Raw genomic sequence first — 19,904 nt, 5'->3', positions numbered from 1 at the left:
CCGCTGGCATGCACAGAACCTCAAAGCGCAGCGCGCGGCGCGTCAGCTGACGTTTCGATGATGATTAAAAGGCCCGCGCGTGTTTACAGTCGACAGTCGAGCGTAACATGGCGAGCGGCGCGTGTCGCCACCACCAGCGTAGGAAGATCTGCCCGCCGGCGTGGTGTCTCGTCGCACTTCTTTGCGCGGCCGCCTCCACCGGCGCCTATCGCCTGCAGTATCCGTCCTTCGACGAACTTCACGTACTGCAAACGAGCGTCACCACCGATGGTGTACGACGCGTCGAGTTCGAAGTGCGCGGTAAAAACCTCTTCGCCGGTTTGCCGGTGCGTGCAACGAGTGTCGCAGCGGACGGGGACGCCGCCTGCGATGCGGACACGACGTTTAATAGTGCGGTGACAGAAGTGAGCGTGGCGGATGACGGCGAACATGCTGTATACGCGCTAAACGTACCACTAAACGCCAACAGGACGAAAGTTAACAGTGTTTACTTTTGTTTATCGCCCTTCGGCGATGGTGTCCAAAGTGAGCAGCAAGAAGTGCGCGATGCGAATTGGTTACATCAGGGCGACAACATCACCATCGACAGCGGCGCGTTGTGGATGGTCCGTGACCTTGACACTGACCTAGATTACGACGATAAAACGTAACTAACTTCTTACGCAACTCTTCCTTTTCCGCATTCTTTATGTTGATACTTGTTACATTCGAAACGGAATACAATTATGTCATGTTAATGAATAGTTCTCTTGCAGGATAATACGTGATCGGCGTCAGAGTGGCTATGATAAACTGCGCGTTACTGGTCTACGCGTTGACAGCGCACCAAAAGAGCCACACTTTGATGAAGAAGGCATTCCATTTCTTCTCGTCGGCGCCGAGTATAAACTCCGGTTGTTTGGGGTGGGTTTTTCCGAAAACACTCAAATCACTTTCACTCAACAAAAGGCGTCGTTTAGGAGTTCATGCCAAATTCCAGTCACTGGAATATTCCAAGTAAGTTTGTTTGTGAATTGTAAATTTAATCAAAATAGTTGTTATGATAGGTTATGTCATTGTTTTTGAGGTTAGATAATGTTATTATAGATGTATTATTCGTTTGCAGGCAATAAAAGGTTCAGTATCTCAGGATTCTGTTCAAATATCTGTAAAAATCCCGGTTGTGGAAAGTCCGGACCCTTTGTACATCTGCGTAAAAGAAGGCAGCGGAGATCGACTACTCGCTGAGTCCGTCTTAGAAAGCAGCCCATTTGTACATCAAGGAAGCGAGCCTTGGTTGAGTGTCTACAGTTATCAAAAAGGTCTACCGATATGGGCTGCGTTGATTATCATTGGCATATGTCTTTGCTTCTCCGCACTTTTTTCTGGTCTCAATTTGGGTCTCATGTCACTTGATCGCACAGAATTGAAAATCCTATGTAATACCGGCACTGAACAAGAGCGACGTTACGCTAAGAAAATTCAACCGGTGCGAAATCATGGTAATTTTCTACTGTGCAGTATTTTACTGGGAAATGTCCTGGTGAATTCCACATTTACTATTCTGTTGGACGATCTGACGTCAGGAGTGATTGCCATCGTGTGTTCTACGTTGGCGATCGTCATGTTTGGAGAAATCACACCGCAAGCTATCTGCTCTCGGCATGGGCTGGCCATCGGCGCGAAAACAATCGTCATGACTAAGATTGTAATGGCGATCACTTTTCCGCTTTCATATCCGATCTCACGCGTGTTGGATGTTATCCTCGGGGAGGAGATTGGCAGTGTTTACACCAGGGAACGGCTGAAGGAACTTGTCAAGGTAGGAATTTTTATGTTTTATTATTATTAGTAGATTGTTTTATTGTTTTTGCTCAGACTTGGGCATAATATTATTGCAACTTGAGCTCGGAAACTGAGATTTCTATTCATCTGGTGGCGTGATAATTATGAGTTATGAATGAGTTGGAAGTTGTGTTTCGCTGAGACGTAAACAGAATGTTTGCCGCCTTCTGCGAATTCATCTGAACCAATGTTGAGTAGTCATTTTGCGCGCGTGATTCGCGACTGTTTAAAAAACAATTATTGCAACTTGATCACGCATTCTCGTTACGTGGTGTATTATTCTTTTTATCTTGATTGATAACAAAGGAATTTGCCTTTGGTGCTTTGAGAGTTGAGCCAAACATCATTAATTTCTAGAAGCAAGATTTACTTCGTGTTTTTCAGTTATTATTTTATTCGTAACTACAAACTGACACTGTATTACAGTGCGTCAATACAGTTTTTATAAAAATTATGCTAAAATGATTATTTTCTTTGAAAGTGCACCAAAAAAAATTTGACGTGTTTACTAAAATAAATTGTGTATAATTCCATGTTTCAAGTATAAAACCGCAATTTATTATTGTAAATGCATTGTGTATCGCGCCTTAATTCTTTTCTTTTATTTTATCGCACTTAAAAGCGTACTATTTGTTATTTATAATCGCCGATGCCGTTGTTAGTTACATCAGCGTGTGTCGCGGCATGCGTGCGAGTCGCTCGTCGGAAAGCCCGCCACATGAATTTTCCTTGACCCAGTAAATGCAATGTGATTACTGCCCGGCATGCGCCAATGTCCGATTCATATCGGAATAAGGCTCTCGAGGTTTACAGTCTAAAAGAAATGATGAACCCAACTAACTGAAACAAACCCCCTTTACGAGTTCACTCAGCCCCTGGAGGCACATATCGCTAACGTCACTGGGTCACAGCAAATGTTGCACATTGTGTGGTAAATTGTGACGGCCGGAAAGAGGCGTATGGCGAGTTTTCAATGGATGGTAATGGCAATTGGAACACGCGTATTACAAGACTTAAATAGAAATTGGATTCAGTTTAAAATCGTAAAAAGTCATCTTTTGGCATTAACTCAACGTTCACTGGATTATATTTGGTTTGAATCCTGTCGGAACCGGAAAAAAGCGGTGTATGGTCCAAACGCACGCACCAAAAATTCGTTTTTCATATTTTCTTGTGCGCACATACTCCAAAAACGCGTTTGCTTGTTGTATTTATAACTCAATTTATAGGACGCCTCGAGTCATTCAATTTCACCTTTTAGATTTAGTTCGAGTCTCGTCCAAACCGAACCGAAGCGGTTTACGCGTGTCTCCCTCATAAAAATGCACAAATTTAAAGACTTCACACGCAAGAGACATGCAATGACTCATCGTTATCTTTTTCACTAACATCGAATCGTTGTGATGATTGTAATTTTTATGTCATCATTGTGATGCGTTGTTTGTGGTAATGCTATCGCTGAGAAATCGACGGGTGGCACGTTTATCACTTCGCGTTGCTCCGTACGCTGTTTTATTAGTTTCAATTGAAAATAATGGACATTTATAGACGGCATGTATGAATCAAGCGCAAGGCAACTCACTTAAACAAAACACTTCAACAATAACAAAAGCACAATGTGCTAATTGTATAAGAATTAATTAAAACTTTCATATATAAATTAAAAGAAAAATGTTGATGACTTTAAATGTTTTGATGGCAAATTAGTCATTTTTTTCTGAACATTTCCAGATTGGTCTCAATTATATCAATAAACTGATGTAGTTTATTTCAATGTAAATTGATGACGTAATATTCTCTCTGTAATACAATTCGATTACGTATTCAGACACACCTCATGAATAGAAAACTGTGGAGTTTAAGAACAAATTTTAATTTAAAAGTTCTTGTATGATTTTCCCTTCTGAATTAACCGAATTAACTGAATTGGTTTGGATATGGGTTAATCCTTAAAACGTTGAGCATTATACTTTGCACCGAATCGATGGAATTGGCGCGTTGAGCGCAGAAAGAAAATCGAAAAAAGGTTGAGGATGAGGAAGGCGAAAGTTTTGCGCGTGGGTGGTTTGCTGTGGCAGCTGTACGAGTAAAACCGCTGCGCGTTGAAGTGACTAATGAAAGCAGAACGCGATGTGCTGAAACCCTCACGAAACGAAGACAGGGAACAAAGAAATAGACTATGCGTGTTGGTGCAGTCTGCCGGGCGTAGGAGGCGGGTTGGAGTGTGGGGTTTGAGGAGCGGATGGTGGACGTTTCAAGGACTCGCTGAAAAAGTCGTAGCGTTTTACGATGTTAGGAAAGGCGTGCGAAAGGAAAGTAATCAAAATAGGTGCGGGCATGTTATAATTGACTCACCTTTTATGGGCGAATTAAAATTTGCACATAAAAATCGATTTTTACAGCAATTTTTATCTATTGCATCAAAATTTTATTACAAGTTTCCGAAATTTATTTGTATTGCGTACAATTAAACCTGAATTAGATAATATTTCATCCGGGATAAACTAAAATTCGCTAAACTTAAAAAAAAGGAAGATGTATAATTCTTAATTTAAGATAAAACCACTTTTATCCACTTTTTATTGTGCTTTATTGATATTGTCTGTTGATTTTATATTACCTCACGATACCTTGATTAACCATCAATTAGTTGCGCAATTTTCCAAAGCATCATCCGTATCATCAAGTCACGACATTTTTTATTATACGCTCGGAAAGAATTCCCCAGACGATTGAACACATCATAATGATGTGCTACGATATGAAAGCGTGACGTCTTGTGCAAGATGCGCATATTATTGATTCAGCAATTCAGCGATAGTGTTAATCTAATGTGTGACAAGCAAATTAATAACTATAAAATAATTGCTTCCTTTGTATGCTTGCATTATTTGATCATGTATTTGGAAAATGCTTTGTGTAAAAGAGAACAATTTGTCAATCAAGCTAATTAACCCTAGTAAAACAAATCAATAACCCTGTCACAGCAAGGATGGAGGTCTAGTGAACTAATTGCATTGGCGTACGGTGTTGTACCTACGTCGGAAATAATTGCTAATGCTAACTAATTGACTGCGATTATTCATTCATGTCTATTTATTATAAGGCGATAACAGAAAGTAATTGGGAGTGCAATTATATTATTGCTGCATTTAATTATTTAAGCAATCTAAATTTTGAAATATTTATATTTTTCACATATATATTTGATTTATTTTTTATATTTAAGTTTTTAATAATGATTCAACAGCGTCACGTGATGAGGGTTATTTTATTTTTGTAAATTTAAAGCGGTGATTTATTATTTTGTTATTAAAGATGCTTTCGTTTATGCACGAGTGTTGAATGTTGACGTTTGTTTGAAAAGTTTGCCAAGGAGGACGAAAATAGATCGAAGATCTGCGTTCACAGAGAGATAATTGATTTTGGTTATAGCTATATAAATTATTAATTTTAATACGAGTACATATTTAGGAAATCCTGTTTTAAATGGATTTATCCAAGTTATTTTTGACTTTTAATTTTGAACAATTTTATAATTCAGTGATTTCATTGTTTTTCTTCAACCGCATCTTTGAAACGGTTAGTGCGCGGAAAAAAAACTTATGTAGGTATTAAAGGTACCGCGGAAAAAAAATCCAAATTGTGACAACAACTTGTGTCAACTTCATTTTTTACATTAAAACTGGCTATATGTTAGATCCTTGAGTGCCAATTCACTACAAATCAATTAATACCTGATTTACTTTGAACTTGGTAGTGATCTTAATTTAATGCAAAAGTACAAACTGTGACGTCAATTCAAATTTAATCTAAGTACATAAGTACTTATATTAAAAATAAGCCGACTGTGTCGTGCATTGACCCAATTATCACATTTTTAAGTGTCGCGTTTCGCTAAAGAAAAAAAAATTATATAGCTCATGTCTCATGATATATATCGCATCATTCACGCCCACGCTTATACGAGTGCGGTTGTTATGTTGTAGCATTATCAATTTGGAGTTATTTCTACGGCACGTTTGATTCACATGATGTTTGATCAGTTATACTAAGTATATTTATGGAGTGCAATAATTGTGATCAGTATCAGTGAGGGAGTTTCGCGTTCAATGTTCCATCCATTCCATTCATTGGTTGTTATGCTTGATAGATTCCAGCACGTGCCGCAACTATAGATAAAAACATGACTACACTTCAATAATATTTAGCATTTAACATTGTAAGTATAATAAGCGTATGCAATGAAGAGGCTTTTCTAAAACAAATAGCTTTAAAATTTCAATATTTAACATTAACTAACACAACTATCAATAAGTGTTAATCATTCATTTTTAAAACAACGAATTATCACGCCTTTTGTTTGCGCATTCGCCGATCAATACACGAACCACGCGCAAACAAAGAAATATCCAGGTATTAATTAAATTACTGTTTGTTTTTCCACTCATCACTCGTCACTTGCGCTTTGTGATTGGGAATTTATTCGTGGCTATAGACAGAATCGCAGACATTCACAAGTGATTCCCATAATATGACCTCATAATTTACCAATCGTGATGAATCACGGTGATATAGAAAAATAAATACGCATTTGTGTTTATTCAACTTGCAAAATATTGCTTTAAAATGAAGCGCATAGAATTTATTTATAAATGTATGTTAACTACATTTTAACTGCAGGAAGAACGATTTCGTTATCGCAATTATGCGACGATTCACAACATACACAAATCGCGTAACAGTAAACGAAACTAAAAATTTAAAACGGAGCATAGCCAGACGCACACGTTGAACACTAGGGTCTCGTGGTGCGCGCGTTGCGATACCGTCGACAGTGCACCACACCGTTAAACAACGTTAACCGTGATGTAATGGAATTGTGTAAATATTTGTGTGTTATGTTGACTTTGACTGGAATACATTATGAATCGTTTTTGCAATTATTTGCAATTAGAACCACTACACACGTACGCACATTTAGCAAACGTCAAAAATACGTTTTTTGCATTTTTGTGATATTGATATTTTAAAATCAATAAAACTCGGAAATTTTGTGTGTCAACACAACGCACCCTGATACCCAGGACGATCTAATTGTAAAATGGAGCAATTTTTGTGCTGTGTTTCTAAATTAAAAGGTAAACTTTTTATAAATATTGATTGAGAAAGTTTTCAAGTACGCTTTATTGCATTCGTCGCGGGTATTCCGCGGAATTCGTTACTGAGTATGTTTCGTCGCATACTCGTGAATCACCAGGCGTATTTATATTTGATTTCAATTTCACTTGCATCCTGTTGCGCTGGCAATGGCAATTTGTTTTCAACATTTTAACGAAATGTACGTGTCGAAATGCGACCGCACTAATTAATCATACGTTTGCTGATATGAAGTACAATTATTTCATTTAAACCTAAAAATTTTCCTCTGAAAATGTGAATTTTTCATATATTTTGATGCTGAACATAAACTTTTTTGTGTTTATATTCTCGAGTACCGAACAACTCACATTTTGCCATAAAGATGTGAGATATACAAAACTTTCCTTGCGGAGAAAAATCGTTTCTCGGCACTTCTGACAAGGAGTATGAGATACGTATTGTATCACTGTATGAAATTGCTTCGCGTAAAGTCGGTGAAATGTGCGGCAGGCATGCGTTTCCTCAAGGAATAGCGCCGCAAGCGTCGTTTTGCGTTTGTTTTCGGTTTTATATTTAAAATGTATGTGGATCGTTTGGCAGAAACTCAAAAATATCGATCTATTTTCATATTCCGTGTTGCAACACGCGCACACATGCGCACTGCCCGCAGGCATGCTTTATATCAGTATAATTAAATGACACCACGTTTTCCACGCACATTCTTGCATTCATAATTGTGCGATATTCTTGCCATAGTTTATTTTTACTTTTGTTTGGGTTCTAAATTAACCTTTGGCATTTTTCCTTTTGTGCCAAACTGCAAACACATTTAAAAGCAGTAATCAAGTTGTCGCACATAAAACGACATTTTTAAAAGTGCGATTAAAAAAAGTAATTAATCGTTAGGTTTTGTTTTGATTATCTGGAAAAGTAGGTATTGTGTTAGAAATTGTAACCCTTATTTGTGTTGCCTTTGACTGACCTTCACATTAGAACACTCCTTTTTGTTTTTTTTACGACATTTGCTGGGTCAAGTCTAAGTCTGGAGTTATTGAGACTTAGGTACATCATAAAGAGACATTTTAATGTCTTTGTTGTGAGTCTAGCTTTGATTTGTGTTTTGTGATTTTCGCGATCATGTTATAACCGTATATAAAAGTATTATATGCGTCTGAACTTGTAGTTTGCGCGACAAATCGATATCCTTCGCATTTCGGCGTCCATAGGTCACACTCACTGGCTATATTCGCGTAAACTCAACGTAAGTTTTCGTGTTTAGCGCCGAGTCGAGTTGGTGAACAATAAAATGACGTCGGCGCTAACTACACAGCGTCTATGTGTCTGGCACAGCTGAAATGCTAAAGCTATGCTATATTGGATTTCCGTTTTTTTTTGTTTGTTTTCCAAAGGTGAATGAGTCATACACCCACTGTAAACGGATACAAAGAAAACATACCAGTTCAAATAGATTTTAATCCTCACTTTTTCTTTATAATGAAATATTAAACGTAATTTATTTTTAGGTGACAACTGGTGAAAATGACCTGGACAAAGATGAAGTGAACATCATCAGCGGCGCGTTAGAACTTCGCCGTAAGACGGTCGCCGACGTGATGACAAAGATTGAAGACGCTTTCATGCTATCGTATGAAGCCATTTTGGACTTTGAGACCGTGTCCGAAATCATGAAATCCGGCTACTCACGTATTCCTGTCTACGAGAACGATCGTGAAAACAACCGCAAAAACATCATCACCACTTTATATATCAAAGATCTTGCTTTTGTGGACCCTGATGATAATACACCTCTGAAGACACTCTGCCAGTTCTATCAAAATCCATGCAATTTTGTCTTTGAGGATGTTACATTGGATATCATGTTCAAGGACTTCAAAGAGGGTAATAAGGGTCATATGGCGTTTATCAATCGAATCAACGCTGAAGGGGAAGGTGATCCGTTTTATGAAACCATCGGGTTGATAACACTAGAAGATGTCATCGAAGAGCTAATTCAGGCTGAAATCATGGACGAAACCGATGTTTTCAGTAAGAAATATATGAATTATTTGCGTGTCATATGTTTAAATTGTTACTTTCATAGCTGACAATCGAACAAAACGGAAGAGGAACGCGGATAGGACGAAACAGGACTTTACCGTGTTTGCAGAAAGAAGAGGTGAAAGCAATCGGATACGAATCAGTCCACAACTTACGCTTGCAACTTATCAATATTTAAGTACAAGTAAGTTGTGTCTTTCAACTCTAAATTCAATTTTAAAATGATAAATTTCCGGTTTAGGTATAGAAATGTTCAAACCACATATAATATCAGAAACGATATTGCGACGGTTACTAAAGCAGGACATTTACCATCACATCAAAAAGAATAAGGACTGGCGGAATGATCCCACAACGATAATCTACCAACAACGCGTGCAGGTAGATTATTTCGTCCTTATTCTGGAAGGACGCGTCGAAGTGAAGGTCGGCGATGAGAATTTGACATTCGAGAGTGGACCGTTTACATATTTTGGCACACAGGCTTTAAAACCAAATAGTATGTAATTGTTTTATGCTTTCGATTTTATTTTAATGTGCGCATTGTTTTTAGTTGAATCTCCAGCGACGATAGGCAGTTTACAATCGTTGAATATGGACAGCATGATGAAGCACACCTTCCAGCCGGATTACACGGTACGCGCGTGCTCGGAAGTGCTGTACCTGAAGCTGAAACGTAATCTGTATTTTGCGGCGAAGCGTGCTTCGCTAATGGAGATGTCGCAGCGTGACAGCGTGACGAACGGCGATCCTTTCGATGACGAAGTGGAAAAAGTAAGTGTTGTTCGCGCGCGGCGCGCCTCGAGACTTGTACAACTCGCAGTTCGGCACATTATCACCTCCTCTATCAGTATCAAGTCCGTCTTCAACTTTTGTTTCCTTTCGATTTTTTTAGTTTTATGCCCATAGTGATGAAACACGGTTGCATTTTGTTGTATCGAGTCCGCCCGAGCCGGACACGGAGGCAAATCAGGTATTTTTTATGTTTTCCTAATACCAAATCACATCCTCACATCTTTACACACTACATCAACCATATCCTGAAACATATCCAACGGTTTTTTATTGTTTAAACGGCGGGACGCTTTTCATTTTTTTTGTGTTTACAAGCTTTACCAGCTTTTTGTTATCGAATCAGTCATGTTTTTTTGTCATATCTGAAAGTTACCTTTTACTACCCGCATCACGTCGGTGCTTTAGCGGTGCGCTTTTGTCTTGTTTATCATTACCACGTTTCAACCGTTTCTAGTTGCTGCACTCGCTGGAGGACGACGGTAGCATCGGCCGTCGCAGTCCAGAGCCCAAACACCATCATCTTTCGCATCTGCAACCACCAGCTCCGCCTGGTAATCCACACACGTCGCAAGCTTCCAGCGATCATGACGCCGGCGGCGGGACGGAAAAGGCGAATAATTCGCTTGCCAGTTCCACCATGACGGTAGGTGGAGGCGGTATGGGTATGCGGACGTTAGCATCACGCGACCTCAATGGCGCCGTGAAACATACGCCCGCCGGTACCGACGACGTCAACGCCGCTTCCAGTGACCTCGAGGAAGAAGTGTCACTACTCTCAAAAACGTCATAACACACCTGGAGCGGCTGCACTGGTCTGCGTGCAGCCGGAATGCGCTTTTTCTCGGCGTCTCGGCAGCGGCTACCGATACGCGCGTTTTCTTCACTTGCCCTCTTGTAGATAGACGCACGACTTACGAATTTCACTTGAGTAGTATAGCCCTAGTTGGAATGCATGAAATGACGTAATTTGCAAAGATGTTTCAATAACTCTCCGGGAATATGAATAGACTAGCCGCTAGATATGAAAGAGTTGAACTATTTATAGTTTGTTACAATTTTGCACGTGTCACGAGTCAATTTTTACTGAATTGCTACTTAAGGCCCGTTGAAGATTTACGAATAACTTATTTATTTACTTAGGTACTTAATTAACTAACAAAGAAGTTTAATGAAACGTTAACGATACGATGCACATTACTTATATATGTATATTAAATTTAACTTTTAAAATGACGTAAGCTGAATGAAGATGGGAATGCAGAAGAATGATGAGTTAACGTAACATAAACACAATCAAACTGTATGTGAGATCGACCGTCAATTGTAATAGTTGTACTTAGTGCCGATAGTGCTGGATGTCCAATTGCTACTTAAATTTTTTGCCCGTGTACTTTTATCATATTGTTTTGTTGTATTTTAACAGCCTCAATCAGATTTTAAGGCCTAAACCGCCGTTTGTTATTTATTTTATTTACACGTTTGTGATTTAATTCGAAATCAGTTCTCTAAATCATGGTGATTATTTGCAATTACAGTTTATTTTTAATTATTTTAGCATGCTTTGTACATTATTTTTTGTTATTAATGTTTACTTGTTAATTTTTGTACGCGGTATTTTAATGCTTTGCGAGACCACGCCAACAAGTTAGCATCGAAAACACACAAATGCAAAAGCAACATTACAAACTTAAGCTATAAGTTTAGACAAATTATTATACGAGAAATATGTATTTGTAAAGATAAACTTTATATTTGTGATTGCCTTGATAATGATGATGCGATGTGAAAACAAACATAGGAATAATATTTATAGACTGCCCGTTTTTCTTGAGGTACTCAAATGTAACCTCAGATGGCGCAATGATGCATGTTATTGCTAAAAATATTCCGGCGAGTGAAAGTCGGCGTGCCTAGTGTTGTGTAGCCGGCACACAACCGCTACTTCGTGCGATAAGTAATAATACTTAAATGAATATTCCTGTTTCGTGTTGTAAATTCGTTATATTGTGTTATCTTTGCTGGAATTTAGTGTTAATAGACGGGTTTTAGTCGCTAAATATTTATCGCGTGTGTAATCTTCGGAATTCAATGTTTTGTGTGCATATTACAGTTGGATGCCAGCCGGCCATGTTGTGTGATTGTAAATAATATTTTGGAGTTGTGTGAACCATTTTTGTCTTCAGCAAAACACGACGGGCGGCTGTTCTACTTGGTAAATATTATTATTTATAAAATTATGGTAAATAAGACGATTTTTAAGGCAAAATTTTAGTTCCTCCGGAACTCGGATTCATTTCAACATTGTCCGAAATTGTATAACTAATGTTTTGTTTCTTGTTCATTTTAGTATCTACTTGTATTTGATTTACGGTGTTCGATACACTGGTGAGTGTAATTTTTCAACGTTCATAGTATCTCTGTTTCGGTTTTACGGTTTTCCTGCAATTAGAAAATTCTAGTCAAGCATTCCGCAGAAAATTTGAAAAAGGAAATTCAAACTTTTTTTATTACGGATGTTCAGAGCAACGTTTAATTGAAAAAACGTCGTTCTTTATCATAGTAAAATTTACTTTATAACTCATAGCTTTTCCGTAATTTGACTAAATGTGAACTTACATTTCCCGGTGAAAAATAAAATTTGAAAATTTAAAGCTTTTATTTCGAATGTTGCTATAAAAAGTCCACCTGAGCATTTTATTTTAGTAAAATTTTTCCCCTGGGGCTCATAGTTTTGCCACAATTTGATAAAATGTAATTATACATTTTCCACAGAAAAATTAAATTTGTAAATTTAATGTTTTTATTTTATATGTTCCTTTAAGAAGTGCTTCTGAGCAATTTATTTTAATAATATTTTACTTTAGGATCTATAGTTTTCCTGTAATTTGACTAAATGTGAACTTTCAGTTTCCACAGAAAAATTAAATTTGAAAATTTAAAGTTTATATTTTGGTGTTACTAGAGAAAGTCCTCCTGAGCATTTTATTTTTAGTAAAATTTTACTTTTGGACCCACAATTTTCCTGGAATTTGACAGAATGTGAACTTACATTTTCCACAGAAAAATGAAAGTTTTAAATTTAATGTTTTTATTTCGTAAGTTATTATAGAAGGTATCCCTGAGCATTTTATTTTAGTAAAATTTTCCTCTTGAAGTCATAGTTTTTCTGCAATGTGATTAAATGTGAACTCACATTTTCCACCGAAAAATGAAATATGGAAATTTACAGTTTTTATTTAGAATATTCTTGTAAGTAGTGCTCCTTAGCAGTTTGTATAAATCAAATTTTATTCTTTACTCATAGTTTTCCTGCAATTTGATCAAATGTGGACTAACATTTTCCACAGAAAATTTAAATTTGAAAATTTCAAGTTTTTATTTTAGATATTGCTATAAACCGTTCTCCTGCTCATTTTATTTTAGTAAAATTTTACTGTTGGACTCATAGTTTACCCGTAATTTGGTCAAATGTGATAATAGTTTTCAGCAGAAAACTTTCAGCTGAAAATTTCTAATTTTTTCTTCTGAAGTTGCAACAAAACGTTTTTATGAGCTTTTTATTTTAGTATAAATTGTCTTTAGAATTCATGGTTTGTTCAGAAAATCGTAAGAAATAGTTGGAATTGTTCATTGCAAAAATATAAACCTACATAGTATAGCAACAATACATGTTCAAATTGAATATCACTTAAATATTTGATGTAAAATCGGTCAATCTGTTAGCATTTGAAATAATAATTTCATGATTTGAAGTTTATTGTTTTATTAATTTTATTAATCTAAATACCGGGATTACTATCTTTAGCATTCATAGATGGCACTAGGATGTACTAAAAATCATAAAATCGAGTTATACGACTTATTTTTATATGTATCGATAACCGCGGCCACGAGAATAATTTTGTATGCAGTGCTGTTATCAGCGATTCAATATAAACAACTTTTTATCGCATGTGTCCCACGCGCCGTCTTTTCACGCCGCAGCAACTTGCTGCATGCAGCATATTTTTCTAGTTTTCGCAGGTATCGTGCCTATTGTTTGCTTTGCTGGAGCACATCTTGCAATATGTTAATACTTTGTCTTATAGAGAATTTCTCATAGATTAATATTTTTCAATCCGTTCCGCAATTGAATGAATTGGGTGAAAAAAGAAAAATTGCATTTTTAGAACTTTTAGTAACGTTTTTTTGCCCTTTTACCCCATGAAAATCTTTCACATGAGAAATTAGAATTACACAACTCGAATTTTAATTTTTGATTTGTTTTAATAATTTTAATTGCGGAACTACTATCTGGAACATTTATAGATTGCACTTACCTGAACTAAAAATCATAAAATAGAATTGTATTCTTTATTTCTATATTTATCAGCACACGTTTGCATTCGATACGAGAATTGTGTTTGTTTTGAACACGTCTTATCCCCTTGTAATCGCACGTTGTCACGTCTTAGTTTAGTTGTGATCGCAGGTAACATTCCAGTTGCAATTCACGCACAGACGCGTGCCAGCGGCGAGCGGCTTTGCGCATCTATTGCGTTTTACCTGCGGGGTTCATGTTGCAGGCACATGGTCTTATTGGGAACTGTTGCATCGTTGCTTGCGCTATCGATGGATTGCAGCCAGTTGCGTGCCGGGTGCTGGCGTATCTAGACGTGTTTCGCGCGACTCGTATCGTTTTATCGGACTCTTATTTTCTAAATTTGCATTGTATTCGGTGATCAATTTACTATTTAATTGTGAGATGCATCTGCCCTTGTACTTGAGTAAGTAACTTGCGTTTGATGCTAATCAGCACAGAATGTCTGTTTTTCCGATGTATGAATATAATATTATATTGTATGCAATGTTTTAATTTTAACATAACTTTTCTTTTAATTGCAGTACTTGCTGTGCTCTAGCAATCCAATGAGCACTACATTGGTAAGTTTTTATTAAGTTATAATATTTGGTTCAAATGTTTAATGACGTGCCTGCGAATTAAGGGTGCCTTGTCTATTTGAAACGACAAAGTTTGCCCTTTTTGCGCGTTTTTTAAAACACGCGGTGGAAAACAGACCATATTTCAGGAACCCTTTGTCACATTTTAGCTTTTTATTTATTTTATGATAAGGGCAAGAGTACATTTTTAAAATGCACCCCTGAACCCTCGCGAAATTCGGTTGTAATTGTCACAAAATGACCGCAAAAGTAAGGCCTTTTCTTGCAATTTTCAAAACGCGCGGTGGAAAACAGGCCATTTCTTAGAAACTCTTTATCATATTTCAGTTATTTTTCAATTTTATGATTGTGCAAGAGTACGTTTTTAAAATGCATCCCTGAACCCCCGCGAAATCGGTTGTAACTGCCTCAAAATGGCCGCAGAAGTTAAGCCTTCTCTTGCATTTTTCAAAACACACGGTGGAAAACAGCCCATATCTCGGGAACCCTTCGTTATATTTTAGTTTTTACTTTATTTTATGATAGGGCAAGAGTGCATTTATAAAATGCACCCCCAGAACCCTCGCGAAATTCGGTCGTAACTGCCTCAAAATGGATGCCAAAGTTAGGCCTTTTCTTACATTTTTCAAAACACTCGGTGGAAAACAGGCCATAGCTCGGTAACCCTTTTTTCATATTTTAGTTATTTTTCAATTTTATGATAGGGCAAGAGTGCGTTTTTAAAATGCATCTCTGAACCTCCGCGAAATTCGGTTGTAACTGCCTCAAAATGGCCGCAAAATTAGGCCTTTTTTTGCATTTTTCAAAACAGGTCGAGGAAAACAGGTCATATCTCGGCAACCCTTTGTCATATTTTAGTTATTTTTTGAATTTATGATAGAGCAAGAGTGAGTTTTTAAAGTGCATTCCTGAAACCTCGCGTAATTCGGCTGTAACTGCCTCAAAATGGCCGCCAAAGTTAGGCCTTTTCTTGTATTTTTCAAATAAAACGCGGTGGAAAATAGGCCATATCTCGGGAACCCTTTGTCATATTTTAGTTATTTTTTGATTTGATGGTAGGACAAGAGTGCATTCTTAAAATGCACCCCTGAACCCTTGCAAAATTCAGTCGTAACTGCCTTAAAATGGCCGCCAAAGTTAGGCCTTTTCTTGCATTTTTTAAACACGACGTGAAAAACAGGCCATATCTCGGGAACCTTTTGTGATATTTTAGTTTTTTCTTTATTTTATGATAGGACATGAGTTCTTTTTTCAAATGCACCCCTAAACTTTCGCGCAATTTGGTCGTATTTGTCTCAAAATGGTCGCCAAAAATTGCCCTTTTTTTACATTTTCCAAAACATGCGGTGGAAAATGGGTCGTATTTCGTGAACCCTGCTGTGGAAAATACATTCGAGAAACCGCTCCCACATCGCCTACTAGATCGCCTGACATCAACCAAAGGAACACCTATTTACCTCTTGCAATCACTTTTTGGGCCCACATATTATTTTTCAAACCAGTTCAAATAATGCACACAAGGAAGGACAGAAAAAGAACTTCCCGACTTTGAAACTACGGCACATTCTTTTAGTGCACTTTTAATTAGAATTGAAAATGTTTAGGGAATTTTGACAATTAATTTGATGAATGCTTGTAGGATAGCAATATGTAGACTCTTTATAAGGATTCTTACTAAGATTAATTGATTTACGGACAGATTTTACTTATCCAGCCATTTGCCACAAAGCAACCTTCTTGTACATATTTCAACATCATTATAAAGATTATCAAGAGTTTACATTGTATTGCACATTTAATCGCTTCACGACTTTCACTGTATCGTATTATTGCTTGTTGTTGCGCTAATGCGACGAGTTTACGTTATATTTGTGGGTGGTAATGCGGATAAGTGTATTTGGTAATTGGCCGCACTGTTGTTGATGTTTAGTTTTAACTCGCGTGGGGGCCTGTATAGAAGTGTCAAATTAAAGCAATATGCAAATAATAAGCAAAAGGTATAACAATACTAGTAACATTATGTTGTCCATGCAATAACTTTTGTGATTATCTCACAAATTGACCCCCAAAATTACATTTTTATGTTCGAAGGACTAATTTTTGCTGGTTTTAGGGATTTTGCACCTGAGTCTGACATCGTAGAAGAACCATTCTTGCATCAGATTGTAAGTATTAAATTTCTTTATCATTTTCCTAAATAATTTTTGTGATTATCTGGTTTTAGGGATTTTTCACCTGAGTCTGACATCGTAGAAGGTTTATTCATGCATCAGATTGTAAGTATTAAATTTCTTTATCATTTTCCTAAATAATTTTTGTGATTATCTCACAAATTGACCTCCAAAATTGCATTTTTATGTTCAAAGGACTAATTTTTGCTGGTTTTAGGGATTTTGCACCCGAGTCTGACATCGTAGGAGGACCATTCTTGCATCAGATTGTAAGTATTAAATTTCTTTATCATTTTCCTAAATAATTTTTGTGACTATTTCACAAATTGACCTCCAAAATTGCATTTTTATGTTGGAAGGACTAATTTTTGCTGGTTTTAGGGATTTTGCCCCTGAGTCTGACATCGTAGAAGAACCATTCATGCATCAGATTGTAAGTATTAAATTTCTTTATCATTTTCCTAAATAATTTTTGTGATTATCTCACAAATTGACCTCCAAAATTGCATTTTTATGTTCGAAGGACTAATTTTTGCTGGTTTTAGGGATTTTGCACCTGAGTCTGACATCGTAGAAGGACCATTCATGCATCAGATTGTAAGTACGTAATTTCTTTATCATTTTCCTAACTAACATTTGTGATTATCTCACAAAATGACCTCCTAAATTGCATTTTTATGTTCGAAGGACTAATTTTTGCTGGTTTTAGGGATTTTGCACCTGAGTCTGACATCGTAGAAGAACCATTCTTGCATCAGATTGTAAGTATTAAATTTCTTTATCATTTCCGTAAATGATTTTTGTGATTATCTCAAATTGACCCCCAAAATTGCATTTTTATGTTGGAAGGACTAATTTTTCCTGTTTTGTATTACCACACTGACAGTGTCAGTGTTTACAAACAAACTAGTTTTTCTTATTTCGTGTAATTCTTGTGCGATCGCCACGCGGTTGGCTTGCGTAGCCCGTTAGCCTTATTTTTGTCGTCAGGTGATGTGCACGCACATTTTCTTCATTATTCTTGAGTTTCCTAATTTATCTTCACGTTGTTACGTAATAATTTTGAATGCTTTTTGTATTGTGCGCGCGTGATGTGCGGCTTCGTTAAATCCGGATTGCACCTTTATTGCTGCAGAAATTGTTAACTGTTGATATTTTGTAACTGTAATGTAACTATTGTTAAATGTTGTCAATAAGACACAATGTATAATTATAATCCCATTCATATTTTTTTGTGGTATCCTCTTTGTCGTTTTCAGTTTTAAAGAATATGGCATATAAGTCTTATGTGTAAGCAGCGGGTATAAGATAACTAACTGTCACTTGAATTGTGTTGTTGTTTTTAAAAACATGATAAAAGTAAAAACATAAATAGAAGAATCAAATAACAACAATAAAAACACTCGGTGGTCGAGTGGAGACGTGCACCTGCTGGCATGCTAGCAGACACGGATCGAATCTCAGGTATGGAAGGCATTTTTCTCAAATATAAAAATATCAGGTGTAATTTGGGTTGCATAAATGAATTGCAACGAAATGTAAGAGAAATTGAAATACAAGTGAAGGCAATATGAGAAGAAATAAGAAAGCAAGAAGCAAGAGAAACGGAGAACAGGGAAATAGAAGAAGCAGAAGGAGTAGTAGAGAATAGGAGAAGATAGAAGGAAGAGAACAGAGAGTGAGTTGAGAAGAGGAGGAGATAGAAGAAAGAGAACAGGGGAGGATCAGATTTTTAAATTTTTTGGCACGTGTCGTTATAAGACAGTCTACGGTCGATCTCCCAGATCTCTGGTCGATCGCCCACTGCTTCGATCCGTCCATTGCTCCCGGCCCATCCTACAGCTGCGATGTCTCTGCGCTTCATCCCCGGAATTATCAGGCATATCAACAATTTTTATGGTGGGGGATCACCCCCAGAGAGAGGGAACTCCTTATAAGGACAATTCTTATAAGGTCTTGTTCAAATATTTCTAAGTTTTAAGTCGTTTCAAGAGAGTTGACACTTAGAAATATTCTTACAAGTTCTGACCTGTAGCTGAAATGAAAGAAGGAGAACACACATCACACAGGATACCTTAACAATTTTTATAGTGGGGATCATCCCCTGAGAGAGGGAACTCTCCTAGAGACCTGTGCCTGAAATGATAGAAGGGGTACACAAATCAAAGAAGTCAATATATCTTACTATTTCTTTATTAACAATAGAATACAAGTTTAGATTTTACAAGTCAACAAAATACATGCTGCCATATTGCCACAGAACTTTCGACCTGCATCGTCGCGTTCATGTAAGCTAGTAACACGTCAAAATATTCTACCGGGATAAAGAAATTAATAAATTATCCATTTTCTAGGTGATGGAAAATGTAAACAAATATACAGGGTGTCACAAAAGAAAATTTTATAGTGCATACAGGAAAACATATAAACACTCAAATATCACTCGTTTTTCACCGTTACTCTGGGATACAAATATACAGGGCGTTACAAAAAGAAAATTCAAAGTGCAAGAAGTTAAACTCTAATAACAGTCAAAGCAAAATTTTCAGGGATGTGAAGGAAAAGGATTATACAAGGTGTCACAATTAGAAAATTCAACCATCAAAGAGGAAAACATTTAAACACTACAAATATTGCTCGTGTTCACCCGATGCTCCGGGAAACTAATAAACAGGGTGTTAAAAAAAGAGTGCAAAAAGATAGCCCTAAAACCGCAGTTGAAGGAAAATTTTCACAGACACAAAGAAAAGTAAACATACAAGGTGTTCCAGAAGGAAAATCCCAAGTTTAAAACAACGAACACTCAAAACTCACAAATAAAAGCAATTTACTATGTACTGTTAAGAAAAACTAATATACAGGGTGTTACAAAAGGAAAATTTTAAAAACTACATATATGGTCAATATTCACTTCATGACGAGAGAAATTTATACGGAAACAAATATATTTTAACATAAATTCAAAGATTTTAC

The 19,904-nt window shown here is 36.8% G+C and overlaps 1 protein-coding gene and 2 long non-coding RNA genes across 5 annotated transcripts; 2 read left to right on the top strand and 1 right to left on the bottom strand.

Annotated features, from left to right (window-relative positions):
* The first annotated feature begins 82 nt into the window (after positions 1-82).
* uex (metal transporter uex) lies at positions 83-11,631 on the top strand. 2 transcript variants are annotated; one of them, XM_065301497.1, is made up of 9 exons: positions 83-646; positions 756-996; positions 1,106-1,801; positions 8,490-9,012; positions 9,068-9,208; positions 9,266-9,523; positions 9,578-9,798; positions 9,920-9,997; positions 10,274-11,631. In XM_065301497.1, the coding sequence occupies exons 1-9, from the start codon at positions 108-110 to the stop codon at positions 10,607-10,609; spliced, it is 3,033 nt and encodes a 1,010-aa protein (XP_065157569.1). In that variant the 5' UTR covers positions 83-107; the 3' UTR covers positions 10,610-11,631. The 2 variants fall into 2 exon arrangements, with proteins under 2 accessions (XP_065157569.1, XP_065157570.1); XM_065301498.1 differs by lacking the exon at positions 9,920-9,997.
* Positions 9,532-10,278, bottom strand: LOC135791192 (uncharacterized). Its single transcript, XR_010547965.1, has 2 exons — positions 10,193-10,278; positions 9,532-10,064 (listed from the first exon to the last, which is right to left on the bottom strand). It is a non-coding gene; the product is annotated as an uncharacterized lncRNA (long non-coding RNA).
* Positions 11,632-12,165: 534 nt separating the features above from the next.
* LOC135790861 (uncharacterized) lies at positions 12,166-18,147 on the top strand. 2 transcript variants are annotated; one of them, XR_010547868.1, is made up of 4 exons: positions 12,166-12,204; positions 14,704-14,742; positions 16,874-16,925; positions 17,641-18,147. It is a non-coding gene; the product is annotated as an uncharacterized lncRNA (long non-coding RNA). The 2 variants fall into 2 exon arrangements; XR_010547867.1 differs by lacking the exon at positions 12,166-12,204 and adding an exon at positions 14,326-14,585.
* Positions 18,148-19,904: the final 1,757 nt, after the last annotated feature.

Source organism: Atheta coriaria, unplaced genomic scaffold, assembly GCF_025399875.1.
Source record: "Atheta coriaria isolate IRGN ID8LTWV9N9 unplaced genomic scaffold, Caltech_Dcor_3.1 hic_scaffold_4_pilon, whole genome shotgun sequence".
Classification (NCBI taxonomy): domain Eukaryota; kingdom Metazoa; phylum Arthropoda; class Insecta; order Coleoptera; family Staphylinidae; genus Dalotia; species Dalotia coriaria.
Note: the sequence above shows the minus strand (reverse complement) of the source record. Positions and strands in the feature narration are given on the sequence as shown.

Coding starts and splice junctions, on each gene's coding strand:
- uex (XM_065301497.1), top strand. CDS start 108: ATGGCGAGCGGCGCGTGTCGCCACCACCAGCGTAGGAAGATCTGCCCG. Junction 1,802..8,489: donor GGCTGAAGGAACTTGTCAAG/GTAGGAATTTTT, acceptor ATTTATTTTTAG/GTGACAACTGGTGAAAATGA. Junction 9,209..9,265: donor TTATCAATATTTAAGTACAA/GTAAGTTGTGTC, acceptor TTTCCGGTTTAG/GTATAGAAATGTTCAAACCA.